This window comes from Epinephelus moara, chromosome 9 (assembly GCF_006386435.1).
Source record: "Epinephelus moara isolate mb chromosome 9, YSFRI_EMoa_1.0, whole genome shotgun sequence".
NCBI lineage: Eukaryota > Metazoa > Chordata > Actinopteri > Perciformes > Serranidae > Epinephelus > Epinephelus moara.
Window position 1 is genome coordinate 28,020,909 of NC_065514.1, and position 17,749 is coordinate 28,038,657.

At 40.0% G+C, this 17,749-nt stretch overlaps 1 protein-coding gene across 1 annotated transcript in view; it reads right to left on the reverse strand.

Annotated features, from left to right (window-relative positions):
- Nucleotides 1-17,749, reverse strand: part of lamc3 (laminin, gamma 3) — a 160,209-nt gene that overhangs the window by 90,985 nt on the left and 51,475 nt on the right. The window contains exon 4 of the mRNA XM_050053336.1: nt 14,156-14,322. Coding sequence (XP_049909293.1) covers nt 14,156-14,322 — 167 coding nt within the window. The remainder of the gene's footprint in view (nt 1-14,155; nt 14,323-17,749) is intronic.

Here is a 17,749-nt window from a genome sequence, read left to right on the forward strand (position 1 = left end):
GTCTTGATACTAGTTGTTACTAGGACTTTTTGGTCGATAACTTAAGGCCCAGAAACTCCAAACCAACATCAAAGAAATAGTGGCTACAAAGGTGGACTGTTACTTTGCCTCCTGTTGCCTGTGTCTCAGCCAAAATGTTGTGCTTGAACCCACTGCAAAAACTACATCCGCGGCCAACTAGCACATATTCTCCATACCAGCAGGTGGTGGTAGTCTGTATTCATTATTCAAAGTGGAAACTGGAAGACCAACGGGGCAGATTCAAGATGCTAGTTAGCCAGTTAGCACGTTAACAACTCAACCAGATGTTGAAAGAACAAAAGGTATTTATGTGCTAACATGTGAAGTGCCAATCAGAGTGATTTCACTCATCGATGGGCTCCGCCTTATCCAACTCTAATTCAACATGAAACATTTGGCCGAAAACAGCCAAAAGGGGCCAACATGTGACAACAACAGGGGACAAAACGCAAAAACTAGGGACACTCGCCTAACATCGACCAATGACCAACCATTGGCTTTGTGTGTTAGGGCCTTTGAAGGTATCAAGTACTGCTACCAAGCCCTACTCATACAAGTGGTTGTTTGGTTACAGTGGTTAGTAAGGGTGCTTTCAGAGCAAGAGTTTAGTTGCTTTGGTCTGAATCAGGGACTAATTTTGTTACAAAGTTGCATAATTGCCTAGAGTTGGTTCCTGTTCTCATGGCTGCATTTACAAGTGGACCAGAAAAAATGCCTGTGCAAGAAAGCTGCTCTTCCAGGAAGTAAACAAAACGTTGAAGATGAGTACATTTGGAAGACAAACACAACACTTTCTAATGTCACAATGGAGGGACAACTACACTGGTTGATTTTAGCACTGGTCATTGTGTACTATATTGCTTGCATTGTTAATTTTAGACAGTTAAACAGTTTGAAAATGAGGCCCGGCTTCAGCTAGAAAACAGTGTTTTGATGCATTGGATGTCCTCTGGGACTGTAACATACTCTTGCTTGTTTAACCCAAACAATGTATAATGTGACTGCAGTTGGTTTGGATCGAGGTCAAAACATGCTCTCACCACAAACAAACTGCACCAGAGTTTGTTTGTAACCGGACCGAGACCACCTCTTCAAGAAGGTGTTTGTAACCGGACCGAGACCACCTCTTCAAGAAGGTCTCGCTCTCTGTTTTGGTGCGCACTGTGTTCACACCTGCCCAAATGAACTGTACTTAGGGGGCAAACGAACTTGGGTTTGACTGAACCGAACCAAACAGGTGTTTGTCACCAAGTCACCAAGCCAAGAATCCTAAACTATCCCAATCACCCCTCTCTATTGCACAGATCCTGCAGATCCTGTGCAACTTCCACTGTAAAAAACTTGTTGCATTGTCTCTGTGTGGGTAAAGAAGTGCCCCAGTGCCTTCAGTGACTGTGAGCCAGTAGCACTAACCTCTCTTGACAGGCCGGGACTGCAGCACTTCAGACTCCTGCTGAGGGCTTTCAAGGACTCTTTGATTTGCATATCATGCCCATATAAGCGTGGATGTTGCCCTAATATTGCTCCTTGGGGCTTTGTCTCGTGGAGATTAGTGTGGACACATAGTGAGAGCCATGTTCATTCTAGCTAAATAAACTCAGTTGTAGCATTATGCAAAATTAGGTCATGGAGATGCAATGTTGTAAATTCAAGGTTGATTTCCTTCTTTTGATAATAAAAGTGTTGTTGGTTAACTTGTGTCAGCATCAATCTGAGTGTTAGAAGATGTTTGATCAAAGACAGTCTTCGCACTATAAAAACAGAAATCAGTTCCTGTGATGCAAATACTTCCTGAACTAGTCTCCAAATGACATAATGCCAAACATGAAAAGATACGTAAATCAATAAAAGGATGAAATATTAACAACACTTTATGGAACCCAGGTTATGTATAAGCTGGAACACTGAGACCAAACTATGAATGTTTAATTTTGTTATAGGTGATGGCAAAACGCCTGAAATTACAGAAGTGTAGTGGTTAATGAATTATAAAGTTAGCATGAAAAAAAAAATGTCAGTGACAAACAAGCTGAACTAACTTTATCCTGACGGAATGGTGAATCTCAGCACTCTGTGCATCAGCCATCTTTCAGCAGCAGGGCATAGTTTTTGGAGGCTAAAGGAATTTGCCACCTCACCTGCATGAGAGGTGATGCAATTCACCTCCTTATTGTCTTGTGCCCTTTATATGAATAATTTCTTAGTATTGTTGCAGAATGCATTGTAGAGAGGGACCACAGTCCCTGCAGGCACAATAATTTCTCATTTTTACATCTAATTTGCTGGACGAATGAGATGTCGAATAGCCCAGAGAGCAGAACACCAACAGTGATAACAAATCAGTCTATGAGGGATCATGCTGCACACCTATCTGTATGACCTTCAGTGCACTGTTACAGACAAATCAGACCTCTACCTCAACCCCACACTACTGCGCCTGTTACCTTTGTGCGTAGGTGAAGATATGAATGTTTGATAAGAGGTTTTGCAAAAATGCAGCATTTGAAAACAAAATCAGCCCAGTTGTCCATCAAACATTGCTTACCACACCACAGGGTTGCTCAAGTCCCCTGACTGTAAAATCCTCATAATTTCCTCTCCACTCATGCCAAAGCAGGGCTTGACGCTAACTTTTTTCCCAAGGAGCACATGTGCTCCTAAGTTGAAAAAGTAAGGAGCGCACAAAGAACTTTAGGGGCACAACGTAAATTGATCAAATAATGTGTTTTCCGTAATAAACGTGATGCAAATAGACATTTACAAGCAAAATTATGTAATGAATTTGTATACAAAATGTATAGAAAGGTAAAATCATCAAGTTTTGAAATAGTATTGAAATTTAATTTTGTCTTTAATGTTATTATCTTATATATATTATCTTTGCAATATGATTGTCTTATATAATGTTTTTACTATCCTAAAACATTCTCCAGGTCCTCTGAAACTCTGCAGGACTTATTTCCACCCTGCCCAGCAGCGGTACCGTGGCGAACGGTCCCTAACTGCAGGGAAAACGGAGCAGGCTTCCCTGGAGGTCTGCCGCTTTTCCCAGTCCCTCTCCGCCACACTTTGACTTATTTCCACCCAGCCGACAGCCTGGCTGTGGAGAACAGTCCCTAACTGCGGGGAGAACGGAGCAGGCTTCCCTGGAGGTCCGCCACTTAACCCGGTTCGTCTCCTCCGCCACACTTTGACTTATTTCCACCCTGCCGACAGTGGGACTTAAATTCATTGTGCCGACAGTGGCTTGGAAAACCGCCCATAACCGTGGAACGGGGAAGAGGGAAGAGGGAAGGCAGCTGGAGTTCCTCCAACATTTGCGGTTAGATTATCATATTTTTTTACTGACAAAAATATAGGCTGCTTCAGCTGATTTCTTAATGCGCACATGTGCCCCTAAATATTTTTTACAGTTCGCACCCCTATTTTTAGTCGCAAATGTGAGTGAAATGCTCGCACTGTCGAGCGCTGCAAAGGAATGTGTAATGGCAGTGTTTGCAATGATACATACAAAATGAGAGGGAGCGTATCTATGTTTCCAGGGTTCTATGTTTCCCTTCCCTTTTTGTGTAAGTGGGGAACATAGAAGCTTTTTGCAGGGTTAAGTGGGGAACATAGAACCCTGGAAACAAAGGCATTACCCCAAATGAGACCATTCATTTTAGAAATGTTTTAATCTTTAACCTTAGTTTTGCTTTATTACAGCAAAAAGTCATAAGTGTGTTATATATTGCTTTTATTTTAATGTGGCTGACTTCATGTATAATAGAAGCAGGTCGACATTTTGGGAATAAACACTTATTCGCTTTCTCACCAGGAGTTAAATCAGACTGATATCAGTCTTTATGTTATGTATGAAATTAGATCAAAGCAACAGTTAGCTTAGTTTAGCATGAAGACTGAAAGAGGGGAACATCGAGCTTTGGTTGATGGTATCTTTGGTGAATGGGTGAAATAGCAGCAAATTGCGATGCTTTGTCTTCCAGGCTATAAGTGCCATCCATTTACCGTTTACATATGATTATAGTGCACTTTCCATTCTGACTCTCTGTGACCTGCAGGTATTCCACTACATGGAGTGCAATTGTGATGCTGATCATGTGGGCGCAACCATGTGACAGTTGAGGTGGAAAGGACTCAGCGGGAAATTAAGTGGAAGGATGCTGACAGGTTTCAATTTGCATTTCGGGAGGGAAACATCAGATTTCTATATCACTGCAAATGTTTGCACTATGATCAATGTTCAGTTTGCCCTGTGTTTAGAGTTTCAGTGTGCAGAGTATTTTTTAATAATCTTGTGGGACTGATAATAAATAATACTTATTAAAGCCTGTATTGACAGTTTCCTTTGTGTTTGGGATTTTGTACCATCTTAAAGGAATAGTTCAGATCTTTTGAAGTGGAGCTGTATGAAATAGTTATCCATGGTCAGTGTGTTACATACAGTAGATGTCAGTCAGCATGCTCTCATTTTGGAGAAGCAGGCAGAAGTACTGACACAGAAGGTAAGCAATGTGCTCCTGTGAAGGGGTCAGCAATAAATCATATTTTAGCCACCTAAAAAAAAAATCCCAAGAGAAAGAAAAGAAAAAAAAATCTTTCAAGTGTACAATATTTTCAGAAAATTTTCATTGCTTTATATTGCCACAGACAACTCTTTCTGATAGTAAAGCCACCAGACTCCATTGACAAAAACAGTAATTTAAGCACGCTTTTCTAACGCTGCCTTGATCAGTTAGTTAGTTTCTGTTATCATGTGACTGGAGAATCTGAACTAAATCTTTTAAATGCCAAAATCAAACAATGACACAAACAAAATAACTGATCGAGGCAGCAGTAGGGGTAGACCAATAGTTCAGGGATATTAAAACACTGTTTTCCTCAATTGAGTCTGGCTTTGAGGACATCGATATAATGGCTTCAGTTCTCTGTTGGAAATTCCTGTTTGACAGCAAGGTAAAGTGCTGAAAATACTTTGTTGCTGACCTCTCCACAGCAGTAAACTGCTTAGACTCCAGTCTCCTTCTCCAAACTGAGGGCGTGCCAACAGACATCTACTGTATGTAATACACTGACACTGATAAGTACCTCATACAACCCCACTTCATAAGATTTAAACTGTCCCTTTAAGGTAGCACATTTGGCATATATCAATTTTGCATACATGCAGACATGACTAATTTAATATCAGAATGATTGGGGTTTCTGTGCTTTTGCCCAGCAGACCAACAGCAGGAATATCATATATGCTAACTTTACTTTAGAGCTAACTTCATGTAATCTGGGTTCACATCATCACCGCTATAGCTGCCTTTTTTCACCTCTGAAATGTATTTTAACTGGTGTCCAGCAAGTTGCTGTATTTCTAAATTCTAAAAAATCTCCATGTGTCTGTCATCATGGCATTTCAGCATTTAGTTTTCTACCTACCTGCTGCTTGGCTGTTTGTAAATGGGTTAGGGTTAGTCATGTACAAGTATTTAATAAAATGTCTGCTTTGTGCAAGAGCGCTTGCGTTCAGTAGTAAATCAAATGTTTTTTCTTGTATTGTCAAACACAAGAAACCACAACAAGAATACAAGAGAAGATTAAACAGAATTTTAGGCTTAAATCTTCTATATCTATCACATTTCTCACCAGGAGTACAACCAGAGGCTTAGATGATAAGTAGCTGCACTATTACGAGTGTACTATTGATATTCAAAAAAATTATCACAGTCTCCCAGCTACAACCGCAGCCTTCAACCTGAAATCGGTGGCAAGAAAGGATTTAAAGTGTCTTCTTACTGGAACAGCCTCAGGCTAAGCCGATGACAACATCAAACAAACAACGGAAATCATGAAGACCCGCAGCAACCTGCTCGGGCTGTAAATGGTTTCAGCCGGGGAGAGTCTTGATGATAATGACATCCCATTTCACCTCCAATATGCACACATAAACACACACACACCCTTTGCATATTTCTTTACACCTATTTTTACAACCACAAAGCAAAAAAAAAAAAAAAAATCAGCAGTCCAATACCAAGTTTTGATAAACAACCTCTACTGATCATGAAATGACCAATAAAAAACACTCAGGCACATTCACATAACGCTGAGACACTCACAGAAAAAGCCCCCCTGAAGCTTCCATCTACCACCTGCTACTACTGTTCACACAGTAACAATAGCAAAGATAGCTGTAATAATCACACTGCTGTTTGTCTTTTTGCTCTTTGAAAGAAGTTTGAAATCTGAAGCAATAATAAATGTCTTAAATTACAATAACTGAAACTGACATGCAGGTTTATGTAGTGAGTAGAGAACTACTATATTAGAGTTGCTTTTTATCTGGAAGACAGAATAAACAGCCACAGAACAGATATATGAAGGAGCCATACTGCATCAGTAAAGTAGGTTGGTATTGTGTCATAGTATGTGGGAGGACTACGCTAATTTCCCTAATTGACCAAAACATCATACTAATGCACTCCATCAAGGGTCACCAATGGGGTTACTTTAACGTGTTTGAATTATGGTGCTTGTTCACTTCTTTTTCAGGCATTCTGGTTGATAGAGATTGTCATTTCCCTGACGCTACATTATGTTATCTTGTTCTGACATGCAGAACCTTTCAGAAATGTAACACATGATTCATATAATTTGCACACGTGCAAATATCCAAACACACTGCACTGATTGAGATAAACACACATTATATAAACAGTGTGCTGCGACTGGATTTTGCAGGATGTCTGTATGTGATATGACGCTGCAAGTTAATTATCTGAAATGAGATAGGTATAAATTTGAGTGGTATGTTTTAGATCCTCGCAGTTAGGTTTACTGCATGCAGTGTCAGACGGGCATGATAAAGAGAATTCACAGTTTAAGAGGCAAAAAAGACAGATTCAGGATTCAGGAAATCAGCAGCTTATTAACTGTTTGTCACTTTGTGTTTACTTTGTAAAGTTCAGCTTTTATCATAATTATTTTCTTATTCTTGGGCTCCATGGTTTCCTAAGCCCCAAAAGGTCAAGAGTCTGTTATAGTTTATCCTCCCTTTTAAAAGATTAGCTGCTAAAATATTGCTTGAAAGAGACACTTGACATTTTTGCCAGATTTGTAGGAAATTGTCGGCTTCTATCAGCAGTGATAGCAGTCATTGTAAATAGCCAACATAATTACAATCCACTTTTCAAAATGTCTTTTTTGTGCCTCAGTAATTGGAGTCGATGTTGCAAAGTGTTTGTGAATTAGCTGCTGCCTCTTATTTGCATGAGTGCGCCATATACATAACTATATCTCTGTCAGGTTCTGTTGTTGTCATAACCTTGTTCTCTTATTCCGTGATTAAATTTTGCTATTTGGCCTGTATTCACTGTTTTTGTCTTTCTCATATTGTCATGTTCCTGTTTTGTCTTGCAATAAAAAAAGGGTTCTGTTTTTGTTGTGCTGTCAATTGTTGCTTCACTGTGCTCGAGTGCAAGGTTCTGAAAACTTGCTGTTATAAGAGTTATAGTTTTCATATTACAGTTTTGATAATTTTAGCTTTTGCGTGTACTGTATTAGTATGTAAAACAATATATATGTCCACACTATTGAGGATGTGCAAAATATGCAAATGAGCTCTACATTCGCTTTGACTGATACTGTTATTTTTCTTGGGAGAACAGTTCGTAACACTGATATTTTCACAGTGAATGCAGGTTCAGAAAGAGAAAAAAGTTTAAACAATAGCTGTTATTTTGCAATACTTAAAAAAAGAACTGTGATCATAACTAATTAACGGATCTAGGTGCAAGCCAGAGGTGTCACTTCTAAAAAGTAACTTCGGACTGTCTTTTCTTTTGGTTTTCTATAAAGTGGCTTACAAATAGTGGTAATAGTGGGTTGTGTTTATTTGTGTTTAAGTGTTGTTGCTTATTTGAGCTTGCTCCTTATTAGTCTCCTATCTCTCTAGTTTGTTCTGTTGCAGCATCTGTCCCTAAGCCTGGTCCCTCTGCCCCTCCCCTCCCCTCATACAAATCTAAATAGCGCAATTAAAGGAGATTCTTCAGCTGTTTCGCAAACAATGTCCGTGACTAAGTCGGCAAAATATGGAAAAACTAGAATTTCCACAGTTGTATGCTTCTGCGCACTAGTCAAGTTGCATTTACAGTTTGCATCCATGTTTGTTTGTGTAGACATGGATGCCTCACACACATCTTCCCCCAGCAGCAAAGAAGATCTATACAATCAGCACAGTTTAAAGGTGGACACCCACGGTTGGTGTCACCAATTCAGTATCTGACCAAACGTCTCTCCTTCAGTTCCTGAGATATGATGCTGAGTATATGGCCAGAAAATTGTTTTTGCAGAACATTATAATGTCAAAGTGAAGCTGACCTTTGGATATAAAATGACATCAGTTCAAAAGTGGGAATTAGAAATGAACACAATAATTTCAGATGAAAAGTGGGAGCTGTCATGTAGAGAGGGACATAAGATAACAAACAGCCCCACTTGGAAGGAATTCGAATGGAAAGTTAAGATGAGATTTTTTAGGACGCCTCTTGTTTCTTCAAAATTCGGGGGCACCTCAAATCATTGCTGGAGGGGCTGTGGCCTGGTGTGAGACCATAAACATATATTCTGGGACTGCCCAAAACTATCAGGATATTGGAAAGACATACAAAATGAGATAAAAAAAATAAAAAATTAAATATAGAAGTGCCATTAGAACCATCTTACTTTCTATTAGGCATATTGCCAGAAAATCTAGAAAACAATAATCAGATATTATTGAGAATTCTTCTTTTAGTGGCCAAAAAGATGATCACAGTCTCCTGGCTGAAGCCACGACCCCCCACAGTGACACAATGGAGGGAGAGGATTAAGGATGTTTACTACATGGAAAACATTACAGCAAGGTTACAGCTAAAAACAGAGGTATTCTTGTCTAAATGGTCACCAATTATTTCTTTTCTTTCCCTCTGACCAGTATGGTCCAAGTGGAAGGGAGAATGATGTTCCTATTTTTCTTCCCATTTAAATGTGAACAATTTTATTTATTTTATTCCCCCCCCCCAATTCCCTCTTCAAATAATGGATATATGGACAATGGATGTATGGATAACAGACATATGGATACTGATGGAAGGCCAAAACCCATGGACAGACCCTTAACATTTATACATTTATGCCTGTACTACTGTAAGTGCCTGAAAAGCTGATTGTACTGTACAACTGCACTTGATAAAAGGAAATAAAATAAGTTAAATAAAAAAGACATCACTTCATCATTGCGCATTTGTGTGAAGTTTTGTCATAATTACCGCATGAATTATTGAGTCACAGTGACCTAGACCTTTGACCATCAAAATCTAATGAGTTTATCACTGAATCCAAAGTGGACGTTTGTGCCAAATTTGAAAAAATTGCCCTCATTTCTTGAAATATCTCGCTCACGAGAATGTGACGTACAGACGGACAATCTGAAAACATAATGCCTCAGGCCACAGCTATCACTGGCACAGAGGCATGAAAAATTCAAAAAGGGTTGAAAAAAGAGAGTGGACCAAAAGACTGGATTCAACCTCATGTTAGTGATAATTCAAAGGCAGTGTGCAGATTCTGTAAGTGTGACATACGTGCACATCATGTAGATCTTGGTCAACATGCCAGGGGGGTCATCAAGGTACTTCCTTTGGGCTTGTTTCCATGGACCTGGTTACTTATACAAAACTAGAAAGATTCGCATCAAGGAAAATAAAACTATTAAGCTTTTGATTATATTCTAATCACTGTTTACTGATTGTCTTCAGATGCTTGGTTGTAGATCTGACAGTTAAATATAAAAGGTATGTGACACACAAGACCTCCCTGCTGCTGTGTTAATCTGTATGGATTTTTATGGATTTTTCCAGGTCAAAACCAATTCATAACAAAACGTGCACATCATTCAAATTCATCAAGTGTACTGAAGCAAATTAATGCATGCTCAAAAAATAACACCATACATTAATTCTTCTTTTTGCTTTTACTCTCAGTTCCTGCAAAGACAAAGATCACATTCCCTCTCCACTCAGCCTGCTTTACATATTCTGAAAATGCACCTTATCCCTTCTACCTTATTTCTGAGCAGTCTGAAATTACATGCAGCCAAAGCAGTCTCACACTGCAAATGGTGCTGCTGCTGCTCCCCAAACTTGATTATCAGGTATAAAATGGTGTCAGCCCCCCTCGAGCCCACATATGTTTCACACCCTAGACCTCTGACAGCTCAGCCTGCATTTGTTAGCATGAAGACATCTCTACCATAACTAGCAAGGCAAGGGGCGGGACCATCTTGACATTGTTTCACCTCTTGGTAGTAACAAACGTGGACAAAATAACAGTGTGTATACACTCACTGCATGCAGTTTTACTGGTGCAACAAATGCACAGCAAAATACATTATCTCAACAAGTAGGGACACAACATAAAAACAGTCCAGGTGATCTAAACCAGTAAAAACACTGAGTAAAGCAGTTTCACATTAAAAACCAGTCTTTCTCCGACACTATTCAGCACGTCTTGCTCAGCATGTATAAAAATAAATAAATAAATAAATAAAAAAAAATCAGTGTTTTTCTGACGCTCTAATCGTGGAGGAGCTGCCAGAGATGGTGGCTGATGCAAAACTGTGAAAACTACAAATGAGAATGACCCTGTTTAGAGCCACTGTCTGGTTTGTCCGCTCTGGGCTACTATAGAAATATGGCAGTGCAACATGGCAGACTTTGACTACGAGGACACTTAATTAAAAAAAAATATATATTTTCAGGTGAGTATACACAAAAGAAAACATACTTATGTTATATTCCATTTCCCCTAAGTCCTACACACTGGACCTTTGTGTGAATTTTGAGATGATCTTATAAAGCAATGTGTTTCAAAAACTGTATTGCAACTTTTCATCTTTGCTCAGTGTTTTATAATCCTTCTCCTTGTTTCTTTTCTGGTTTAGGTTGCATTTTGTTTAAAAGGTAATTATCCTTAAAGCCTTTTTATATGAACAGATTAATCAAAAACATAACAATGCAAAATCTCTTTGAGATTTGGGAACTGTTCTAGCCTTGGGATCACACAGGATCATGATCTCATCTCATCTAATTTCTACTTTTTATGTTCTTTAGAAATTATTTAGTTCAGTTTCCATCTTATTTCTTTGTGTATTTAGTGCATTCAACTTCCCTTGATGCAAATTTTCCAATAAATGTCAGCAGTGTATAAAAATATGTCACGGACAGAATATTATGGCGGTTGTTCAAGTCCCTGACAGGAAATATAAAAGGTTGGTGGGGCAAACTAAAGCAAAATGAGTGTTGTGCCAGATAGAAATGTGCAATTACACTGGGCATTCATTATTATGTTTCCACAATCTGTGTCTCTTTTATATGGTGTGTTTATTTATTAATATACAGCATTGATTAAGTTGGGTGCAGTACTCTATTCAAGACGCCATCTGCTTGGAACCAAGAGTAAGAGTAATTAAAACAAGCTTGCTGCTTAATAGAATTCAGCGAAAAACAAATACAATTTGCGAGCCACTCTCCTTTATCCTTTTATCCCTCAGCCAATTACATTTCATCCTCAACAGCATTCACAAAAAGTGTACAGTGTGATGAGCCAAACCAGATAATACTCATGCTAATTCATATGCACAGAAGCTCTGACGCAGGGACGCCTGCAAACATATGGGCACATGCACAATGCATGTGTAGCTGCAGCTGAAGAAGCTGATCTGAATATGCACACGTCTTCCAAGGAGCCAATACTGAAAGACTTAACAATGCAGGCATGTTTAAAATAGATTAATCAAAGTCAATCAAAAATGTATTCAATTACTGTGTGTTTTTGCTCTAAAAGTGAGATGTGGTGGCACGGGAACAGTTAAATGCTGTATGAAGCTGGGTTGACATAATAACATACCATTCAATGTACAGCATAATAAAAATTAATAAATATTGATTTCTGTGAATACTTGATTGCAGGGTTTGAAATTAGCACCTGCCACATGCTGGTAAATTGTTGGCATTGGCCATTTAAAGTGTCAGGCCATCCACCACTTTGACAGATGCACAGAACATAAAGATGTGTTTAGTAGGGCAGCTGGTTAGGTAGAGATACCCATTTGAAAGATGCTTTCAACTGCTATATAAAAGCAAGCCTACTGGTTGTAGACGTTCAAGGAATTCTAGTCAGTGACAATCAATGAACAGTAGTGGGCACGCACACATACATACATACATGCCCACTCAATACTGTATCGACTTCCCCTGTGACCTACATGTTAATCTTCTCTAAAGGAAAAGCACAGTGTGTAGTGAGTGTGTGGCTGAGCCAGAGAGAACGAGAGACGGTGGATGCACTCAGAGCAGACAGGTGTTGGTGATCTGGGCAGAGAGGAAATTAGCAGTAAAGTTAACTCATGTAAGTAAATTTACAGTTCAGGTTTTTGTTTCTCCATGAATAAACACTGCAGCTCCTCTAGACCCAAGTTAACTTCAACTGTAACAGACTGTAATATTATGCTGTCTCCTACGACTGCTACCTTTGGTATATTTCCAGCTCCAGGTGATTCCAGTCTCCCTGCTCACTTACAAAATGTCTCTGCCTTTTCCTCTCTATTAGCCAGCCGTTCAATTCTGTTTAAATGGAAGGTTGTAACAGCTTCATCACACAGCAAGTGGATCAAAGATGTGATGCAGAACATCAAGCTGGAAAAAAATCAGATGCATCCTCAAGAGCTCTGTTAAGACATTTCAGAAAACCTGGAACCCACTGATAGAGGTGGGACCAAGTCATTGTTTTGTAAGTCACAAGTAAGTCTCAAGTTTTTGCATTAAAGCCCCGACCTGCATGTTTTGTATACTGCAAATCGTTTTTTTTTTTTTTACAATGGCCTAGTTTTTGTGTGCTAACATAATGATCTTAGGTATCATTTTTTCCAGCTGGTGCACTGTAACTTAATGTTAGTTCTTTATGGTTCTCTCTTGCAACTTGGTTGCTGTTGCATTGGTTCAAACAAAGTGAATCTGGGGAATTAAGTGTCTACTTGCTGGGAATGAATAGCATTCATTGATTCAGGAATAAAAGGAAATGAACTGAATCATGGAAGACTTTTAAAGCAACATTCTTTTTATTCTTTGGGCTTGGTGGAAGGTATCGAGCATTTTCAAGTCGAAAGGCTTAAGTCCAAGTGAAGTCATGAATCATTGGTGATGAAGTCCAAGTCGAGTTACAAGTCCTTTTTTGATTTTATCAAGTTGAGTCTAAAGTCATCATCATTTATGACGCGGGTCTGACTCAAGTCAAAGTCATGTGACTTGAGTCCACACCTCTGCCCATTGATAAACTATGTGAAAGTCTACCTGAACTCATACATCTACAGGTGGCCTGTCCTGTATGTGCTTCAATACTTGCTGGGTTTTTGTTTGTTTCTGTTTTTTTGCGATCTGTCTGGTTCTATTCCAGTTTTCTTACTATTTCTGTATAAATCTGTACCTTGAGATGATAGCTTATGTTTGTGTATTGCCTGATAAATGGAAAAATCTCCATTTTTGGTTTCTTTGTTGTTCCAGGCTAAATATTCTCTGTATGAATCAAAGGTATTGATAGTATTTTTGCATTCATGTCTGCATAAGCATTTATACAATACCCTCCCAAGCCCGAAAAACAAGGTTCTCCCGAAAGCCTCGGTGTAATTCAAACAATGGAATATACCATGCATGTAAGTTTTTTTTTTTTTGCATATTAAATTTTTTTGCCAGCAGTCTTTACATGAAATGTTTAAATGATCAAAATGTTATTCTGTCAATTATTTCATACATTTCGAAAGTGGTGGATCCAATGTTTGAATCGCAGAAAAAAGTTCATTTCAGACCCTGCTTGTTTGCCATACTGATTGTCAACATCTTACCCCTCACACAGCAAATCCAAAAGCTGCACGAAAGGGAAATCAACGCCTTAAGATATGTCTGAGGTTGATGTAAGGTGGCGCACTGACGGATTGTATGGGACCTTTGACAGCCTGGACTTGTCACTTGAATTCAACACCTCCCTGTGGATTCTTCAGGAGGCTGCACCTGGTGGGTTTGTGACAGAGGAAGGGAAGACAGCTACTCACTCAGACAGTCATTGGCGGAGTCCCCAGTGGCCCGGGCCCAGGGTCTGTCCTGGTAAAAGGGGTGACATCTCTGGCAGTCATCTCCCACCGTGTGATGTTGGCAGGAACAGACCAAGCCCTGATGTTCCCCCTCTATGCACTCGCTGGCGTGACCGTTACACTTACATCTGAGGGTAGCACAGACAGATTGTTATGTAAAAGACACAAGTACAACTTTTCCTGTACACATTCCCTCTCTCACTTTCTCTGCTTCTCCTCACTGACTCAAAATACTTATGCACACAGTGAATGGACTAAAAGGTAGAGGCGAGGGCAAAGTGAGAGGGTATTTCCACTGTGAAGAGTTGTCACTTCTTATTATCTTTCATGGGCATAAACATGGTTTGAGATGAGGTGGGGTTTTCATTCCCTTTCAGCAACTGCACTGTTTAAGTGTGCACTCAATGCTAATACACTCACACTATCTGAGAGTGTATAAAACAGTAACAAGCATGTATCTCTGCAAGTATTAGTTTGTGCCTTTGTGTTAAATGTACATGCCTATATTTACCATCTTTTTGTGTGCACACCATCTTCAAATAAGTGTATAAAAAATAGATAAGTAAATAATCATGAGATAAACAGGATTCATTAAGTCCATTTTCAAAACAAGACAGCTAATATCTGCCAATTTCCTCTCCCCCTGCATTTGGAAAGCCTATCATTTCCTCTGAAGCACGGTGGCAGCTACGCCCTCCTGTGTGTAATATTTCCTGGCAGTGTCGTCGGGTTTTGTCAAGTGGCTGTGATAGGGGACGGGGACTTGTCGCTGAGTGGCAGGCTCTGTCAAATTTAGCCAGCTGTCCCGGATCCAGACGTATGCTTGCCTGAGGCTCAGACCCAGTTATTTCTGTTGTCGCTGAGACGACAACAACCTAGTAGCTCCAAAGTGCTTCCAATCCACATATCAGATCTTTCTGCTAGAGTAGACATGAGCTGCTCAGCGATAATTCTAACTGAATATGTTATGAGGGAGCTGACCTGAACTGTACAGGCAGCATATGTGTGTTTCAAAAAGTAATGAAATGTTATAGCAGAATGAAAAAAAATGCATAAACAGCATTTTTTTATATACATGTGGATTGTTGCCACCACACTTGTAGCACTTTTATTTTCGTAGCAGTCCACCTTGGGTTACGGTCGCAGTGATATGCTATATAAATCATGAGGAGTCTTTTACAGCAGCTGCGAGTAGCACCAGCCGACTTGGCGAGGTAAACTCATACAGAAAGTGCAAGGCTAACATGTTGTCATGTGGCTCTCTCCCCCAGGTGTTGTGGCATTGGTGGGTAATTTGTCCTGTCGCTGCAGTGATCCTAAGTGTTTATGACATGTGTCAGATCAAATTTATATTCCGCATGAAGGCTTCATCTCAACTACTTAATCGTCCACTTCTATCCAAAGCGCCAAGGTGCAACCTGGTCCTTGGCACCACGTCCTCTTTCATTACTTTGGGTAATAAACCAAAAGAAGTGGAAGGAGGATGGAGAGTTATCCTGGTTCATTTTCAGCTGATGGCAACCTGACAGATGGCAAGGCATTTTTTTGTTGCAGGGTGAGGTGTTGATTACTTGTCTTGCTTTAGAAACTTATAGCATCCATGTGTTACAAAACGCCTTTCCCCTGAAAATGACATTCATAAACTACATGTGTGTTGAATTATACTATCACGGTAGGTAACACTGCCTTGGGTGACTATAGGTATGAGACAATTAAATTATATGCTTCTGAAGTCCGTTTTTACCAAATTTAAGACTGATTTTTGAACAAGTAATATTTTTCTTGATCAAGCATCGCAAGGAAGTACAAAGCTCAGTAGTGTATATATCTATATACACACACACACACACATATATATATATATATATATATATACACCTCGTTGGGATAATGCCCGACGAGGTGTCCATTATCAGAAATGAATGGACGACGCGGAGGCGTGAACCGTTAATAATACGTTAATATTGTTTTTTACCCTTAAAATCGTAAGTTTTTCACAAGAAGCGGCTGAGTGGACTATTTAATATCTCTCGCTGTGACGCGGTAACCGGCTCTGGCCACAGAACCTGCAGCTCGGTCGGCCGCAGCTGTTATATTAGGCCTAATCAGTGGAGGGAAGTGAGATGATTGCTTAACGTTATGTTACGTGATACAAAGTATCATTTCAGAGGGCAAGTGCACCTCTTACCGCTTGTGTGTGTCCAGAGGATGATGCGAAATTTTGTTTCAAATAATCAAAGTCCACAGATAGTTTCCTAAATCGTTTTTATTGCAATAAATATTATCCACCATTCACTCTGATCATTAAATGTGTATCAAGCAAGTAAGTCTATCCTAAATCGTTTTTATAAATATTATCCACCATTCACACTGTATCAAGCAAGTAAGTCTATCCTAAATCGTTTTTATAAATATTATCCACCATTCACTCTGTATCAAGCAAGTAAGTAGCCTAAGTAAGGTAAGCAAGACAGAAAGACAGGCGACGAACTATTTAAAATTAAATGCAACATTGCCGTTGATCGTGAAATTTGATAGAGATACTGGCATGTCCATCATAGTGGCATTTGAAGGACGGAGATTTAACGTTTGTGGACCCTGACCACTGCTGGTTGGGACGTTGCGGGACGACAAAATGTTGCTCCATTCTTGTCTCTCCTGGACTGACGGAGCCCAATAAGCCTGCAGGCTGCTTTCACAGCGATGCCCCGTCACAGACATTGATCTGGCGTGTCTCCAGCCCGGCGTCTGAGAGTCGACCCACAGCCGTGCTCCGGAGGCTGTGGTTCATGTAAATCCGCGACAGACCCACCTTAAAGAAACAATAATAAACACACAGGCTATTAATGAGGGCAGAAGAGGGGTTAGGCATAATACATTGGGCTACATTATTAGAATTGTACAGACCTCTTCACTGATTTTTTTTAGCATGTCTCCCAGGTAGTGGACACCCATCGGCTCCCTGGAGTACCACACACCAGATGCCACGGTGATGGAGCGCTTTGGTTGCAGATAAAAAGATTTTGCGTCTGGGGGACATTTAGAGATGTACTTCTTGAAACTTTTTACTGGGCACAGGGGATCCCCAGGCCTTGCGAACATAAAACCTCTTAGGTTTTGCTTGTGTGGGTCGTTTGGATCTTTATGATTTTTAGTGTCAGGATTATGCGCTAGGCTGACGTATTCAACGCCATCCTCGTCTCTCTGGATGCTGAATGATGTCATGGTCAGCTCACGGTTCCCCTCCCTGCCACGCCGAGCCAAACACAGCTGGATGTCAAACCACACCTTTCTGACGAGGCCGAGGGGCGTATCGGGAGACAGCGCAGATGAACATCTTATTATCTCAAGGTCCGACTCAGGGATACAAGGATGGTGGAAGCTGGTGTCTTTCCCACTCTTTCTGTAACGCGTCAGTATCGCCTTAAAAACCGCATTACTGCTCTTGAACACAGTGTCGCTGATGATGTTGACGTCTCTTAAGTGGCGATTAATGCCGGCTCTCAAACTCCTCAAACTGGCAACACTGTATTCTCCTCCTTCCTTAGTCGACTG